Source organism: Gopherus flavomarginatus, chromosome 9 (assembly GCF_025201925.1).
Source record: "Gopherus flavomarginatus isolate rGopFla2 chromosome 9, rGopFla2.mat.asm, whole genome shotgun sequence".
NCBI classification, from domain to species: Eukaryota; Metazoa; Chordata; order Testudines; family Testudinidae; genus Gopherus; species Gopherus flavomarginatus.
Window position 1 is genome coordinate 72350341 of NC_066625.1, and position 18486 is coordinate 72368826.

The 18486-nt window shown below is 39.9% G+C and overlaps 1 protein-coding gene across 2 annotated transcripts in view; it reads right to left on the bottom strand.

Annotated features, from left to right (window-relative positions):
• FBN1 (fibrillin 1) overlaps window positions 1–18486 on the bottom strand; it is a 226958-nt gene that overhangs the window by 188203 nt on the left and 20269 nt on the right. For both annotated transcript variants that reach the window (XM_050966864.1, XM_050966863.1), the window contains exons 3-6: window positions 13358–13440; window positions 11965–12063; window positions 5625–5720; window positions 3489–3584 (exon numbers count right to left, since the gene is read on the bottom strand). In XM_050966864.1, the coding sequence (XP_050822821.1) occupies window positions 3489–3584; window positions 5625–5720; window positions 11965–12063; window positions 13358–13440 (374 nt within the window). The remainder of the gene's footprint in view (window positions 1–3488; window positions 3585–5624; window positions 5721–11964; window positions 12064–13357; window positions 13441–18486) is intronic.

Genomic DNA, 18486 nt, shown 5'->3' on the forward strand with positions numbered 1-18486 from the left:
CCCCTTTGGCATGTCAGGTTTCGTCAGAAGAAAATAGGTACTGTTTTGCTTTACACAGTATGCAACTCCACTGTAATCCACTCATTGGCTCACATCCATCCATATACATATAATAAGTCCTCCAGGGAGAGTCAAAAATCTACATCTTGTTTCTGATGCTAGTGTGTGCATTTGGATCTCTGATTCTACTGACAGATGTGTAAAATCACATGCAGGCAGAGTGCCAGACAACTCCCCAGCGACAACACAGGTGCAGATGGTGAACAGGCATTACTCCAGTCAAGGTCAGCATTAGCTAATACTTAAAATGTTCCCTTCAGAGTGGAGTTTTTCTGATGACATAGAATGACTCAGGAATCTGGAACCCCACCCTTTCTGGTGAACTGGAATATATTAGCTCAGTTAGGTACAGAGGCTTCAGGGGTGAAATACATGCAGCATGTATGAAAGAAATCGAACTTCAAAGATCCACAGGGGACACTATCATTTGGCCTGATCTTTGCAATAATCCTCACCAAGAAAAATTAGGGTGTGTTAATCACAGTTCTCTCTTTTTTCTGATAATTATGAAATCAAACATGTATGCTAAGAAAATGCCTTATGGCAAAGGCAAACAGACTGAAGACACTAGCCAGGCCCTGGCCCCTGCTATGTCTGCTTTGCTGTGGTCCACTAGCACAAAGTCGCATGGAATTGGCTCAGTTGCCTGCCCAGGATTCCACAATGGCATAAAGGTTGGCTTAGCCAGCTCTCTGGCCCCTCTTCCAGCCTCATATAGGGAGTATGGCTGGGAACGTGGAGCATAGCCAGAACACTGCTTGGCTCCAACAACCCCCAGCTGGTGTAATGGTTTGCAAGCTGTTGCTGCTAGACACACAATTGAGCAGCCTACCACTGCTCTAACATGTGCTGGGAATCAGGTTGGCCCCTGGCAGCCCCAGAAGCAGGGGGCATAAGGATAGCATACAGCCACCGTTGCTCTCTCCCCCCTCATATCCTGGCACCGGGCAGAGCCTCACCAGATCCAAAACTTGATCCCAAAGGCTGCAGTAACAAGCTCTGTCTGCAAGTCTGTATGAATAGTCCCTGTCCAGTAACCTTCAGTACTTCTGAGTACAATACAAACACTAAGATAATTTTATTTCCTTCAGATTTAGAAGTCTTTAATCTCAGATCCTTAAGCAATTTTTGATTCCTCACACTCCTCCCCACCTCACAGACTTGAACGGCACCTGTAATCTGCATACGATCCCCACATGACGTACAGGGCCAATTTATCAAAGTCATTGCAGGAACTACCCATTGCACAAGCACAAAACAGGGCCCATGCAAACCCTGCTTGTGCACATGAAGTTTGAAAATCTAGACCACAGTGGTAATGGTCAAATTCAGAGGTGGTAAGTAAGATGCTGTGGGTTATATGTCAATAATTAGGTAAACATGGTTGTACAGCCATCTATGGAGTTAACAGTGGCACACAATTAATACGCTAAGTAACTGGAAGAAGGCATAAGAAAGAGTAAGAGTAAGAAGGCACTCCTTCTTTAGCCTACATATTCATATAACTTCCAGCTGTTAGTTGCTTTTCCTGCTACACTTGTGTCTTATAACCTTTTGGCCATGTGCACCAACTCAGTGCACCAACACTTGGGGGGTCAAATTCAGATTTGATATACAATGGGATTCAAGTTACACCTCTAAGCTTGCGTAGAATTTAAGCTCATGTGGTGTACATGCAGAGGGCACCACGGGAAAATGCAAGATGCATACACTTCAGACTCCCCACAGAATCTGACACGATAGCTTCTTACATATCAGTATCATTCTCCCTAAAAAATCTCCAGAAATCCCCCATTAAAAATATTGATGGCAAAAAAACAGAGGATTTGTATGGTGCACTCATATGGTTTGCAGAAATATTTCACCAGAAGCTTTGATCGTAAGAGCAAAACCGTACTAAAGTGAACTGTACGCAAGACTTTTCTTAGTGCCAATTGTAGGGGTTCTCTCTGCCCTAAGCAAAGTAGGAAATGCCTACTACTTCCCACCTCGTGACCAAAGACAGAACAAACAGTCACATATTTTGCTGCCTCCAATATATGGCTGCTTTAGCCTTAGGTAACCACCTATTCTGCCTGTACAGGAGAGCCAGCCACAATTAAGGGCCTGAAGGTACAAAAATCCAGAACATCCACTGAAGTCTAGGGGAGTTTTGGATGATCAATACCTCTCAAGGTCAGGCGCAAAATGGGTTCTGTAATATCTATAATGCATGTTTCTTTAATATTATTGAGCATATACTAAATTGTAACTTAGGGATGATCTAGATGAATTTTCAAAAGTTACAAATTAATAGACCATTTTATCAAATTTAAACAAACGTTACTTTCAAGACTACAAAGAGTTCAACATGAGGATTACAGTAAAACAATGATGCCTGGCCTCTGTCCCCAGTGAGCCATTAAACTGATTCAATTTCCTTGAAACAACCCAGTATAGCAGATAAGGCAGTTGGTATGGCTGTGTTTTCCCTCTGGAAACAGCTGTGCTTGTTGCTATGGATACCCTTAAGCAAAAAGTTTCAAATCGGTAACAACAAATTCATACAAGATGTAAAGAACTGAGTAAACGTGCCAAAAAAACCCAAAACACAAAAAGAGTCAGGATGCAGCTTATCATCATTAATTAAATGCATCAATCTGACTGATATGAAAACAGAGCTATTCTCATAATTTAAACGCAGAGCTAACGCTTATGTAAAAATATGTCTTGATGCTTTTGTTTGACAGCTTTTGGACCTAGGTGTTTTCATGAGCATCACAAATGGAACAAAACATATGCCTTAATCAATTTCATATGTCTTTTATTCTGGGTCCTGTTTTTAAATCAAACTTACATATTTCTGTAACTAACATTGAATATTTATTTTCAGTCTAAAAGTTAAAATAAGACTCATTCAGTTGTGGGGGGAAATGTGACATCTCTACATCCCCTGAAACAGTAATTAAATGGGGAGTTTTGCAATAGAAAAATAAAATGAGACTTGCAAAAAATCTATCATCGGGCTGCACAAGGACTATAGGACCATGCCATCAACCAAGTACATGGAATGGACAGTTAAGAAAACAGGAGACTGAACTGTTAGTCCTATACAGACAATAGGTATTCTATCCATCAATAGATCATCCATCCTCAGAGATTACATCCACGAGAGTTAAGCTAGTCTTACTCCATAACTTTGCATGAATGCATATAAAACCTTCACAATTCTCTCAGACTGCAGTTTTGCTTTCAATGAAGAATGTGCATGCTATTCTTCAAGAAGAATCTTATTTACATTAATCATTCATGGTCAATAATAAAATTCTACAGTCTAAGTTGTGTCACATCATCAGTATTTTCAATTTACAATTATAATAAATAACCATTAAACCAGTTTCACTAGAATGCTAACACATACACCAGCGCTCGTGATCTAGAGCACTTACCTCTTTCACACTGAGGTCCAGTGAAACCATATGTACAAGCACATCGGTTTGGAGCCACACATCTCCCTCCATTAAGGCACCCATTTTCACAGACAGCTGCAAGAGAAGGGGAGCAAAAAAATAATCTTAATTGACATACTTTCATAATAGACGTAGTTTTACCAGCTTCAGGAAAAAATGGTGAAGACTGGGGATGTTATGAGACTGGATATTTTAATTTAGTTTAGATTCATTAAAAAATAGATCCTGTCTTTTAAAGTCTATTTTTCAGTTTTTACACAACTTCACAGCCTTAATCGAGTGAAGAACATTAATTTTTCCAAGGGCACATATTGCAAACACCTTAAAAATCAGAATCTTTCTGGGCTTCTGGTGTTTCCTCTGTATGGTACAGTCTAATTGCACTAGTTTCAAACATCCCTTCACATTTCCCATTAATCTAAGTAACATTTAATTACTAGAGAGTAAACAGATTAGGACTGGGAAAACACATTATCTCCAAATACTCCAAGTTCTGTCCATGCCTTTGTACAGTCCAGGAATAAATTAACAGACTGATTTGTTCACTCAGACCTATCAGAAATATGATTAAATGTCCCAGGCTTTCTTGTCGACAGCCCGTAAATCATGGTATCAGACAGGACAGTTAAAAAAGATATCAGCTATTCATGTTTCATTGTTTGGATCCAAAAAGAGGTACACCAGGTCTTGCAGCCTCATATGACATGTCATGAGATACAGAACTCCCTTCTCCTGACATGAAAGTCCAAAAGCATAGTTACAGTTGTCAAAAGATAATCAGTAAATGTAATATTCACATAACACATACCTACTGGCTTTTACATACAATTTGTTTTCACAGTACCAATTGAAAAGGCAACCGATCGCTTTCCAAATGGAGCAGCCCCACAGTTTTTGCTCTCTGATGTGACTCTGTTTAAGCAATATCTGTCTTACTAATCCTGCCTCTACTTAAGGAAACATCTATAACACACTTTGCAAGATCGTCCTCCCTTACCTACTTGCTATTTCACATCCCAACCACACACATTGATTCCACCTACTCATTCATAACAAAGTTCCCGCTCCCCTTCAAATTCCTATAGTGAAATCCTGGCACCACTAACGGCAGTGGGAGTTTTGCCATTGCCATCACTGGGTCGGGGTTTCATCCCTAGTTCTTACCCAAGGAAGAAATGTTTTTTGTCTGTATTTAAATACATTTTCTTTGTAGGACTAATAGCTCGCTGGATAGCAACATGACAGCACTGGGTTCAAGAGTGATCTCTGAGTTTATTAGAACTGTTGCAGCCCTGGTGGAAAAGACACAGTTAGCATCAGCCTTTGGTACTCTTTAAACAGTGGAGTCTGAAATGCTTGTGGAGACTCTCCCATGACTGCAATGATCCTGGTTGTTACAGAGGAGAACAGGTGGGTTTATACAGGATCTAGCAAATATCCTATCTGAAAGAGGCAAAGGACTCTGGTCATACATTACAGAGATCTCACATGCCTAGATCAACTATATGTTTCTTTAACAGAGCTGTACTTACGTTAAAGGCATTACCAGCTATTTGTACTGCCTAGTTAGTATAGCTCCAGGCTGAACATGACAGCTAAGAATAGATGTAATTCAATGCAAAAAATGTTGGTCAAGGAGAGTAACTATGTCAAGCAACCTTAACTAATGCCAAAATGAACAATCTGTTTATCCAGTACACTACATAATTCTGTATTTAAAAATCCTCGCATTACATAAAGTTATTGCATTAAAAAAACCTTGAGAAACTCTACTGTATGGAAATTGAATCTCCTGATAATACTGAAATTTAGGGCCTATTGCTACAACGTGTAAATGCATGGAGGCCAATGTGAATTTTGCTAGCCTAAGAATTACAGGATCAGGTTATATCCAATTATTATGAGTTTACTTGATGTTTATTTTAATAGTTCTGATCAGAAAGATTTCACTTGGCACTTAATTCAAAATGTCACGTGTGTTCCTGTAAAATTCCACTGTAGTCCACCAAGAGCGAGTCCGATGTTAGCTTAGAGTTAGATTTGAATTGTGACTGATGTGTGTGTCTCAATATTGTATATCTTTACAGTCTACATACATAAATATTGGTTACTTACGCTGTCCACAATGTGTTCCTGTGTATCCTTTCTGGCAGAGACAATGGTCATCACTGCAGCTACCGCCGTTCATACACCTGATGTTGCAGTGTTGTACTTGAAAGAAAAATAATAATTTTTCACAAGTTAGCAAAATAGTCAGGAATAGCTAAATGGCTCAGTGATTATTTTAGGGCTTCATTCTGTGAAAAGCTGAGCATCAAGGGAGTCATTAGAAATAGAGGGTGCTTAGCATCCTTTAAGAGTAGGTCTTTGGTACGTAGAAAGTGGAAGAGAAAACAAAATCAAGTTTCAGTATTAAGGGACTCAAAACACTGCCAGAAACAAAAGAGGGTAGAACCTCCAGCTCCTCTTCATTGAACTAACCAGAATTTCACACACAAGTGAGGGCTACAGGATACAGCTCCGGTTTACAGTGGTGAAACTAAGCCAGCAGAAAACGGAAAGCAAAGATGTTGGCAGACAGGACAATGGAAGAATAGGCTCATGTGGGGAGCCAGCAAGACCCCTGCTCCTGTTAACACATGCAGATCAGGAAGGGGAGCTGCAACATTAGGACCTCTAGTGGGAGAAGGTGGAACTGCAGTGAAAAATCTCTAACCTGTCAATGTGGGGTCTTTACATCACCAGACAAAGGTGCTGATGTGCCGGGGAGTGTGGAGGAGGAGTTTACGGCAGCAGTGCTCCCCCAGGCCAGAGAAAGGGGAAGCACTTCCACATCTTTTAGCAAAGGAAGGGTAGCTGTATTTCATGCTCCCCCATACTTAAGCATTTGCCATTTACAAATGGTTAATATGCAATCTACCTCTTAGCCAATAAAACTGAAAAGCCTGCACTGCACTTTTCTGATAATAAGGACAAATATGTTATTCAACGAAGACGTCAGGAACCACTTAAATATCAGGCACTTCATTTGTATGGAAGCGGAGAGGCCTCATGATTTAATTCTCCTCACAGCTCCCAATGTCTGATAGATTCCAATTGAGGCAGACATTCTGAATATGTAGCCAGGAAATGGTTTCCTTCTTAACAGGAACCACATGAAAGACTCCTCCCCAGATAGAATTACTCTCAGATTAAGGTTTTGGTAGACTGGCACAGAGCACAGGATACCTACTACACTGTCTGAAATGCTCAGAAGGACTGAGGAAAAGAGATTGCACAAGCAACTACTGCATGTTACTGACAGATGGCAAACCACCACTGAAATTTTGCTGCAGCCAAAGCTCCTTAGATCCCTTGGCAAATTTAAGTTCCACAAAGATGCAAGTGAGGTGGTTGTTGGGTTTTTGTTGTTTTTAAGAAGAAATAATAATTGTAGCATTTGTTGCCACAGGTACATCTACCACTCTATAATATATCCAACAATATAAACACACATTGTTAAAGTTTAAATTGTCTGAGGTTAAAACTAGAACTTATATTTCCCATGTTTCTAATAGTTGTGATACATCTTTGCTTTTCTATGGAAGTACTTCAGGCAACAAAAACTGTAATAACATTCCTCAACAAAAAGTGAAAATATCTGAAAATATTCAGAGTAAGTGTCTAAGTGAAGGTTTTTGGACAGCATCCTAAGTAGGTCAGAAAAAGGTGTATAGTTACTTTAAAATGTGTAGTTCAACTTAGCTTTATACAATCTTAGAAAAACAGAGGGGATTAGAAAAAGCATAGGAAATGATATCATCTGTCAAGCAGGGTAGGAACTTAAAAACCACAAACTGATTTCAATTAGAGCAAGCCAAGCCAAAAGCTAATTTCCATTCCCACATGAGTACCAAAACCATTTAAATACTTTGAACTACATCTGAGATAAAAAGGTTAACAGTAGCTTAACTACTAAAGTTTTATATTATTTGTTCAAGCTGAAAGCAAAAGGATATTCCCCCATTTTGGGAAAAGGAATGGTTTTACATAGAATTCTGAAAAAAATAGTTTCCATCATTTGTCTCATTTCTCAAAGGCACTCTTCCAAAGTAAAATATTCCTCTCTACTTTTTAAAATACAATGATGGGAGTATGGTGGTACACACAGTCATTATTACTAAAATGGCCCATTCAAGTCGGTGAGCTGTCTCCTCTAGTACTATACAGCAGAACCAGTGACATACAACAGGGAACCTAAACATTGACTTTGGATTCTCTTTTGACAATGTTTGGAAACATCAGTAAGAAACCATAATGAACATTCTAAAGTATCAGAATGTATAGAAATACATGCATAGACTGGCCAGGGTTTGGATCTATGATTGAAATTCTGAGATCCAGCATACTAATAAAGATCCAGACACTCCCCTTGGTTACATCAGCAATTTCCTCTTGTTCAGCTGTGTTAGTCTAGCTGGGAGAGAAGAATCTGGCCCAAAAATTGCAGATCAAGTACGGCACTATCAAAAAAATACAGGAATTACATGGGACTGGTCAGCTAATACACATGGCTTTGCCATGTCTTAGATTGCACAAGAGATGGTTAAAAAAACCCAAATAGTTGTTCTTTCAGGGCCAATCCTGAAAATCAATCAATCAATCTACACTCAGAGTTGCCACTAACTTCAAACAGAAGTAGCTGCAGGATAAGGGCCTTATAAATCTACCGACTGCACTGAGAATTAACACTCAAAACTATGTGTAAGTAATATTAAAGTTGCTACACAAATGGAAAAAATGGGCAGCACATTCAAAAGTAACAAATCCTGAAGTTCTAACTAAATTTTCAATGACTATGAGTAAGAACTTCAGGATTTGGCTTCACACTGAGCTTCCATGCCATATCATCACACCAATATAGCTCACAACACATTCAAAAGATGATCAAGCAGTAACAAAGTAACACGCACTGTCCAGTCAATGACTCCAAGCAGGGAAGCATAAGGGTCTTCAGTTCTGAAGTTAAGGGCAAAAGCAGCAGTAATATCAGTATCTTTGGAAAAGGGGCGCTTTGTAGGATCAAGCACAGGAGTATCAGAGAAAATATTAGTGGCTATTTTTATAGAATTCTGTGACAAGAAAGAACATTTCTACTCTAGCCCAGGTATTATATAGAAGAATTCCAGCCAGCAGCTGTAAATGTGAAATGAGATCTTCATGGCAACCCAAATGCAAAAGAAATGCACGTCCCAAGCATGCTTTTTTTGCAGCGTGACTGACTCAGAAGACCAGAGTTAGGCGGTGGGCACTAAGCCATGGAATTATAACCACTGATCATGAGAAGGTGCACTCTGCCTCACTGCATGTTATACAGAGCATGGCAGGAAAGTTGTGATGTCCCAAAAGCCTTGGAAACATTCAAAACTTAAAATGATATAGCTTCTTCCTGATGGCAGCAAAAAGAAGAAAGGCATGAGCTTTGGGAGATTCTGTTTGGTTTGAACAAGGACCTGGAGTCAGAGTCCTGACCCAAAGTTCACTGAAGTCAATGGAATTCTTTCTGCTTGCCTTGCATTTTTTAAATGACATTTTAGTCAGGGCTTTTGTGGGATGGTTGCGACAATGTATGTGGACCTCAGACAATCTCAAATACCTACAGATTTGCTGACTGACTGGATACATTTTTCAATCAGAGAATTCTCCAAGCCCAAAATGATTCAGAGGAGGAAGTTTTTTCCATTTACAGAAAGGTGACCTTATCAAATCCCATTGGGTGATATCACTGACTTCAGAATCCCCCATTCCAATTCAACAAAGAACTCCTGAGGAGATGTTCCAAGAGGGAAGAACCAGGCAGGTCAATATCTTAAAATATCAAAGAAAATCCTTTGCTTGTTGGCTTGCTTGACTGCAATGACTGCTGCCATTAGCTTCTGGCCTCAGGACATGAATGCTACTATGACTGACCAAGAATCCAGTGTTTCCTACGTCCTCCTAGCTAGCCACCAAAGGCCAGGAGTCCAGCAGCATAAAACACTGGAGATTTGACATTTACAAGGAAGTAATCTCTAATCAGCCAGCAAGATTGTTGAGATTAAAACATCTAAGCCAAGAAAACTACCAGCTAATCTTTTCAACCATGTACCAGTTTCCAAAAGCTGAATGAAACCAAAAAAAAGAATTGGGACAACCCAACCATCCTGCATAAATAGGAACCTTTTTGGTTTGGTATTCTTTTCCAATCTTCTTAGCAGAGTAATTATTTGGGCAGGCTGCCTTAACTGGCACCAGACCTATAAGTCTCAACATTAACTTCAGCTTGGGAGCTCCCTGTATCATCTATGCGACTGGGACATGAATGTATCTACTGGCATTGAGACTGAGAATGCCTTGCTATTTGGGGGGCTGATAAACAAGACTGCTGCCTTCTCAAGTTATTATGTAGAGCTTACAGGGAACTGTTGGTTTATTTGATATGATTCAATCAACATGATAATTAGATTAATTTGATGATTTGATATTAACCTACTTACTTTAAATTTGATTTGTTTGTACTTATTTTATGCTTTTGCGTAGTTTAGATCAATTAATTAAATTTATACATGTGGAAATCTGGGTGGTTCACATATCTTCCACAGACATCAAACCTGACCTGAAAAGTCCTGAGATAAATAAGAGTAGCAACTCTATGACCCCCCAAATGGTGATCCACAGGACTGCTCTACAGTCCTCCCATAAAAGGGCCCAAACACTGTTAGCTTTTGAAGGAAAGTTGACTTCTGTAAATACCTTTTCTTTCAATAAGCAACTTAGGTTCCAGAACCTTTGAGGGCCCGGGGTTGCAGGATGCCAACTGATCAACATCAAGACTGATCAATTCCCCATACTGTACGCCCCCTTCCTGCCCCCCACAGGATGTATTATGGATGGAACAGCCATCTTAACTTTGAATGTTCACTCCTCCTTAGGTCTGTCACAAACTTAAATATTGCTGAATCAAACTCATGTTGTGAACAAATAAATGTCTTTACCCATGCTAATAATGGCATTTTAAGGGCCGCTAGCTTGTGCATTCCTTACTTAGGTTAGTGAGTACTGACTCATACAAGATGTCTCACTAGGAAGTCAACAAGATCACTCATATGAGTGAGTACTCACCAGTGATAAGGTTTGCACTATCCAACCCTACACTGTGAGAAGTCAATATTTAAACTAAAACATGCATGCTTCCTTTTGAACGTCTCTCAGGTGGGACAGTGAAAAACAATGAAGTTGGTTTCACTATTCTTTATATGGTTAAGTTTCAGGTTCTTAAGCTGCAGTATTTGCCATGCAATTTTTGAAACCCAGTGATTATTGGTTTAAAAACAATTGTTTTAAATCAGAATTTATATTTGTTAGCATCATTTGCCGTTTGTCTTTGGTTTTATAAAAGCTTCTTTTGACAACATTTTAATTTGGAGCCAGATTTAAGTTGACAATAACCCTTTAATGTTAAACAGGTTTTTTAATGTCACATTTCCTTTGTTTCTTAATGACAGCTCTAAGCTATTGTGGTCTATTGTGTACATATATATTCATGGAATCTGTCTATGATGCCAACTGTGCTAACCATTCACACAAAGTCTACCTTCTGAAGTCCTTGTGCGGTTGAAGTGCTTGGTGATAAAAATTACTACATAAAAGCTCACCTAAGCAGTAGACTGTGTTCTAATTAACATAACTCAGTCACTTTTTATTTTAAACACTGGTTTGCTTTACTGATTAAAAACAGTGTGACCTCCAAAAGTGTGCCTAAAACTACAGTACCATTTAAATAAGTGCCGAGTGATTTTTTTAACACGAGCTGCATGTTAAGTTAAAAAGTGTTAGTGTTTTATAGTGTATATAGGAAATCCACAATGTTAAAATAGCCAAAATCTAAGTACAATACAAGGGAAAAATTGTCAGTACTGATTAAAAATGTCAATTAGTATAATACCCTAAGATATAACAGGAAATGGCTAAATTCTGTTTTCGGTTACACCTGGTTAATCCCTTTGAAATCAGTAGGATTACCCATGTAAATAAGAACAGAATCTGGCCCTCCCACACCCCATATGACTTCACTGGGAATTTGGCCCATTGTCTGCAATGACATGTCTATCATGATGCATTTTGTGCTGTCAATGTGTGCAAGTCTAGCGTCTAGTAAAGAAGAGGAATTTTCCAGAAAGTAAAAAATGCTGGAAGTGAGAGTACTGGCAAGCTAATATGGTTTCTAATACAACTAATTTGGTTTTAATTTGGCAAAAAGGAGCATCTCCCATAGCTAGCTTCTGAGTCATTCTTCACTTTTCATCACAGGGGACTAGGCCTTCTTTGCTGTGGTAAGCAGGTCTAGTGACTCAGAGGTTAGTTGTCTGAGACATTATTGACTGCTGATAGCTTGACAGACTGCAAACAGGAACGGAAGGTACAGCAGAATACTTACTTGACTTTGAACCACAGGAAGGTGCTATCTGGCCATTTGGGCATGTGCACATGTTTGGTCTTGAACAAAATCCATCCCCACAGGAATGTCTGCAAATTGCTATAAATAAAATAAAAAAGATTTTAAAATATGTTTAAAAGACCCATAAAACACAAAAGGCACCTGATTCATAACACAAATAGAGTATAATTACTAAAATATCTACAGAGACAAGGTGGGTGAGGTAATATCATTAACTGGACCAACCTAGACACCCTTAACCCACAGAGAAGCATGCAGGTCACACCCTGCGTGTCTCGTGTGCTGTACATCCCTGGATCAGATTCTAACTCCAGCAGCATGTCTATGGCACAAGAACCCCACCCTGGCTTCTGCTCTCTTTGGTTACTATTTTCAGGGTGACCCCAACACACTCCCAGTCCCAATTTTCACCAAAATCATCTGTCCTGAAGTGTCCAGCCCTCTCCTTATGCAATAGATGATATTCTCTCACTCACCTTCTCTCTCTAATATCCTAGGACCAACATAGCTACAATAACACTGCAGACAAAATCTCTGCACACAGAAAGACGATTCTGCGTTTGGAGATGGTGAGCAAAGGGGGCCCGTCCCATTATTTGTAGCGGACAGCCAGACTCATGCTCCCTGAGAACAAGGCATGATCAGGCATTAGTACTAGATGCCCAAAAGGGGACACGCCTTAGGAGCCATGTGACCATGGTGTCGCCTACTGCATCACTAGTGAAGGATGGTGCTGATAGGAGTGCAGGCCTGCACCTTTCATCTAGCACCAGAGATGTACATGGCAATGTGGTAGTTGTCACCTCAGATATTATTCTCCCCTGTCTGTCTCATCCACAATCAAAACACCTCTGACAGCTGTTGCTGGTATGGTACGCCTTTACATAAACACACACGTACAGATATCTATAGTTGTAGATATATTTTATACCCCCTACGTATATTTCAAGACTAAAGTATAAAGAGGTCCAGCACTTGCATGTAGCATAAGTTCCTTCGCCATATGGTATTGCCTCACTCCTAGATTATGAAAAAGCATTCTTGTTTAAATGGGGAAACAAAGGAACAGATCCCACGGCTCCTAACCCTGGAAGAGCCCAAACATCATTTGGCTCGGGATTTACCACAGACTCAAGAGGAACATAACTGTGGGACTCCCGTGTCCAAATATTGTCAATACATCAACTACATACATGCTGTACTGTAGCTCAGAGGGGTTTTTATATACGTTAAAACAGTAAATAAATGTAGTATGGCAGGTACTGAACTGACACCAGCAATAAATTCAGCTCTGCACAGTCAAGACAAACATGCACACAATGCAACAAGAAAAGACAAATCTTGGTCACAATGTTCAATGACAGTAACTTACGGACTATGCATTGATTTCCACCAGGTAGCGTTTTCCATCCAGGGCAACAGTAGGCATTGTAACGTGATCCACACACATTGGGTCTAAAAGAAAAATTGGTTCTGGTTTTTCTCCAAAATACATTTTAATAACCAAGATTTGAAAATAAAAGCAATGCACTATACATTCTGGAAATCGGCTCTCAGCATCAATGGAGCTAGTGGTCTATTCATATTTAACAGGAAGTATTTATACTAGTTATTGGCTTTAGTCATGTCTACCCTCTTATGGTGCCAAAAATTACATTGCAAAAATGTGAAATTAATTAATATAATTAAAACTACTCAAAGCAAAATAAAAAATGTAACAGAGATCTGATAATTCAGATGCTACTGAGTTTTTATGTGGATACTGTTAGGAACTTAGGAAACAGAACAACATATACAGGGTTCAACCCTGCATTCCTCATGCCAGCAAAACTCCCACTGAAATAAGAATAACTCAGAATAACTCCCGACTCCTTGCAGCTTCATGTACTTTTTTATGTCCTTACCAAGCTCTAAAATGCTATACTACTCCTATTTTGAGCAGAACAACAGGAAAGCAAACTATTACATTAGCCAAATTAAAAAGCCAATATATGTAAATATTTATTTAGCAAAAACGTGTTGCTAGCAAAAAAATTAAAATATGTGTGGTTCTAGTGAGCTGAAATGTCTGTGAATTAAATACTAAGGCACCTGGTATACTCAGAACCTATTATTGCTACTCCTTAGACATAGGAACCACTGGGGCCAATCCTTCAAACTCATACTTCCCAGCAGTAGTACCTTTTAAGTGAATGATAAATAAGTTTTGCAGTAGAGGTTTGCAGGACCGGGCTCCGCAGTGTCATATTTCTAATAGTCAGTGAAAATGCACAAGTTGAAACCACCATTCTGTGCCTCTCTAGGTTCAAATCTTCCTTGTTTTACTCCCATGAATAGTCCCACTCAGTGGAACTACTCTTGTAAAGACTAACAGAATATAGCTCCAAATGCAAGAAAATAGATCTTCCTACTCTTTTACATATCATAACCGTACTAGGGGCCAGATCCTACAACCTTTCTTGGGTAACACAACTTGAGGAAAGTATGCCAAAATCTAGACCTTGGTAAAGATGGATTCCTTAGCATACACTCTGATTTACAGAGACAGATTAAATGCTTGTTTTTCTTTTTAGGACATTGTTTGACCCTTTTTAGATTATTTTATTTTAACTATTACAATGTCTAAGTGAACAGCTGCCCTGCATGGTGAGCCAACTCAAGCATGGATTTCCGAAATTCCTTAATATTTATAAGCATTTATTTGTGTGTATGTCCCAAATGACCGCCTTATATTTATCTAGTAATATGCATTATTAATAGCATCTTAAGTACACCTCTACGCCGATATAACACAACCCAATATAACATGAATTCAGATATAACGCGGTAAAGCAGCGTTCCAGGGGGGCGGGGCTGCGCATTCCGGTGGATCAAATCAAGTTTGATATAACGCGGTTTCACCTATAATGCAGTACGATTTTTTGGCTCCTGAGGACAGCGTTATATCGAGGTAGAGGTGTATTGTTATTTCACCAATTTCAACAGCATCACACTGGTGATTAAGGACCTGATCCAAAGCCCAATGGCATCTACGGCAACACTCATCAACTTCACTAGGTTTGGGGTCAATGGCTCCGTGCTCAGCAAGGTAAATATGGGCTGTATAATTGGGCCCCATTTCTCAGAACATCACACTACTCTTTTCTCTAACTGCTTTTACAGGTTTTAAAACGCCTCATTCATATATTTTCAACATATTCAATTGTAATTGTTTCAGCTGCATCCCCCAGGGCTACAACCATGTCACTTTCTAGGAGTTCCGCTCTCCTCGGTACAAAACTGCTCCAGTATCTCATGCCAAATCAAGACTGGGAACCAGGAAAGTGAGATTTCCTTTCACTTTCTCCTGTCTGAAGAAATAATGGAACTTATTAATACAGACTGGCTGGCATTCTTGGTACCTGGGGAAACAAACTGATAAGTATCCAGTTTTGGTTGGTGATAACCTCTAAGCATAAGGCCACAAGACAAGTTAGACTCTGGGCCAAATTTTGATCTCAGTTACACCAATTAGAGCAGTGTAAATCCACAGTAAGTAGATGGTCTTGTGGTTACGACACAGGTTAAGAGTCAAGAATAGAGCTAGACATGGAACAGGAGTTCCAGTTTCTGGGAAATTGTGAAATGTAAAATTTAATTAATTAAAAATAATTTCAAAATGGGACTTGGCGAGCTGACTGCCCTGGAGCCAATGACACGAGAAGCCTTAGGAACCCCAACAGAAGCAGCCAGGGCCTAGCTTTCTGAAGCCTGCTTAGCAAGCAGGGTCCTGTTGGAAACCACCTGGTTTCCACTGGAATTTCATCAAACTTGGCATGTTCCCGCAGAATGTTTCAATTTCAACAAGTTTGCATGTTTTGACAGAAAAACATAGATTCTGACCAGCTCTAGTGAGGAGATCAGTGTTCAATTCTCAGCTCTGCCACAGATGTCCTGAGTAACACTACCCTGTGTGGATCAGTCTGTCTATTTATATAATGGGGATAAGGATTCTTGAGTTGTGAGCCTAAAACTAATTAACGTTATGAGATGCTCAGATACTACAGTAATAAATGCCATAGAATAAATACATTAATTGAATGAGATTGAAATCTAGTCTACTTTATCTTCTGTAACGTTGCAATAGTAATATATAGGTTGGACTAAATTAATCAAAGATTTAAGTGGACACAACTCCATTGACTGCAACCACTTATGTTCATGGCCAATTTTGGTCACTGCATCTAAATACAAGGCTTATAAAGTTATGTAAGTCTTGCTTTTCACCTGCTTATATCCATGTCAATAGTCTAGATATGCCAGTCATATTCTTCCCTTTCCTACCATTCCCTCAGTACAACCAAATTTAAAGAGGGCAGCTGAATTACATAAACAGTAAGTTGGGATAATGAAACAAAATTATAACAAATGACTGTAACATTTATTTTGAAGGTAAATTAAAAAAATGTACGAGGGACAAAAGCTCATATTTAAGTAATATTTTGTGATTAAAGTATACATATATAAAGACAGATAAGGTATATAGTACAATAAACTGTTTGTTGGTCCACGGCAAGTTATGGAACGGAGCAAATTCACCAGGTTTCTTTTTTAAATATACTATATTTTAAGATCACTTTTATTATTGTCATCCAGTAAATTTTTTTTGTTATAACACTGTCACAAGGTCACATAGTTGGAGGCTATATAGAAACACCAGCTTTGAACAGATACACGTTCAAAGAACAATTTTTTCTGTTAAAATGATTGGTTAGACATTAATGATGCATTATGAGGCACAATGCTAAGGAATATAACAATTTCTCTGACTGGCGTTACATGGAGAATGCATTTTTATTATACGGTAACTTAAAAGAACAAAATGGATAAAACATTTATATGCCTCATAAGCTCTGTGCACTACATACAGAATTTCTTTACGTTTGATTGAGATAGATGTCTTTTTAAGAACAAAGAAGTTGTCATATTCTTCTTCCAGCACTGGCCAACACCCAGTGTTCCAGGGAAAGAAATCCTTTTAACGCAGCTAGCCAACGTAATGCTGTCTATAAGAGAAAACACATGCCAGACCTCAGTGGGCAACCATGCTTATACACTGAAGCAGGTCATTCAATTACCCTTATTACAGCCTTATTTTCTATAGCTACAAGTGGTTCAAACAATAATAACCCAGTGTTCATCTTGGTGAACCTCCTCCAGAAGTGACTTTCCCAACTCACAGATTCTACACTTCATAAAGAAATACATTCTAAACTCACCGCCATTAATTTTCACAAAGCGTCCCCTTGTTCTCGGATCACGGAACAGTGTAAAAAGGAAGCACTGAGAAATTCTGCACTTACAAACCTAATGACTCTGACTACCTCTGTCAAGCCCCTCCCTCTCTCCTTTCCTTTGGAAACTAAATAATCCAACTCTTTATTATACCTCATCATAACTGTCTATCCAGATATTTATAATGCACCCATCAGTCAATTTTCTAGCTTACCAGAGCTAGACACTGTTGTGTAGACGAGAGCGTACCATTGTAAATTTACAAAATTACTTCATCCCATTGGGGGGGGGGGCTTTTGGGGATGGGGGAGAGGTTCCAAGTGAATTTAGTGCTGGGAGAGGTGCCAGGACAGTCCTGGACCCTGCAGTCCTCTCTCTAGAGAAGGGGTCTGCAGCAAGTGGGCTGTGATCTACCAGTAGCTTATGAAGCCTTCTCAAGTAGCTCGCCAGCAGCTCTTCCCTCTCTCTACATCCAGGAGCACTAGTGGAATTAGCAGATATCTCTCTCTGCATCACCTCCTGCTGCCTCTATGGCAAAGGAAGGTACAATAGAAGGCAGAGAGACTTTTTACTCCTGCTCCTATAGCGGCTGGTAGTGGGGAAGGGAGGGAGCAGCACACACATACACACACTCCATGGGTTGAAAGTAAAGATCTCCAGGAGCTGACCCCCACTCCCTCCCGAGGCCTGAAGCGTGGTGAAGTTCTCCTTCCCTCTCCTCACTCCCCAGCCCTACGATCACATCCACTGCAGATGGGAGGGGAGGTGTATCAATGGTAGCCCCCGCAGCCTGCAGGAGATTGAAGAGAGAGCTACAGCAGCTCCTCTCGCCTCGCAGAGGGCACTGTGAAGTGGATAGAGTAGTGAAGGTCTCCTCTGCTGCTCATCCAGCTACCCTCCCTCACCATAGCCAACAGATGAAATGGAGGAGCAGCCAGGACACAGAGAGGGAAACGCCAGAGGGGTGAGCTGGAGAGGCACTTAGATGTGGGCACAGTTGTGGGCTTCGGCTGATATTCTGACCTGCTTGCATATTGAGCTTCTTTTACATGAATCCTCATTACCGTCAAATCCTTCAATTCCTTGCTCTTCCTTATCAAACCTATCATTTGCCTCCTTGAGTTTCCCACCCAGCCCCCTAGCCCAGTTTCCTCTGCTCAAATGTCCCTCTTCTCCCTAGTCTGGGTCCTCCATATATCTCCCCTCATGCTCTGGTTCCCCGCATCC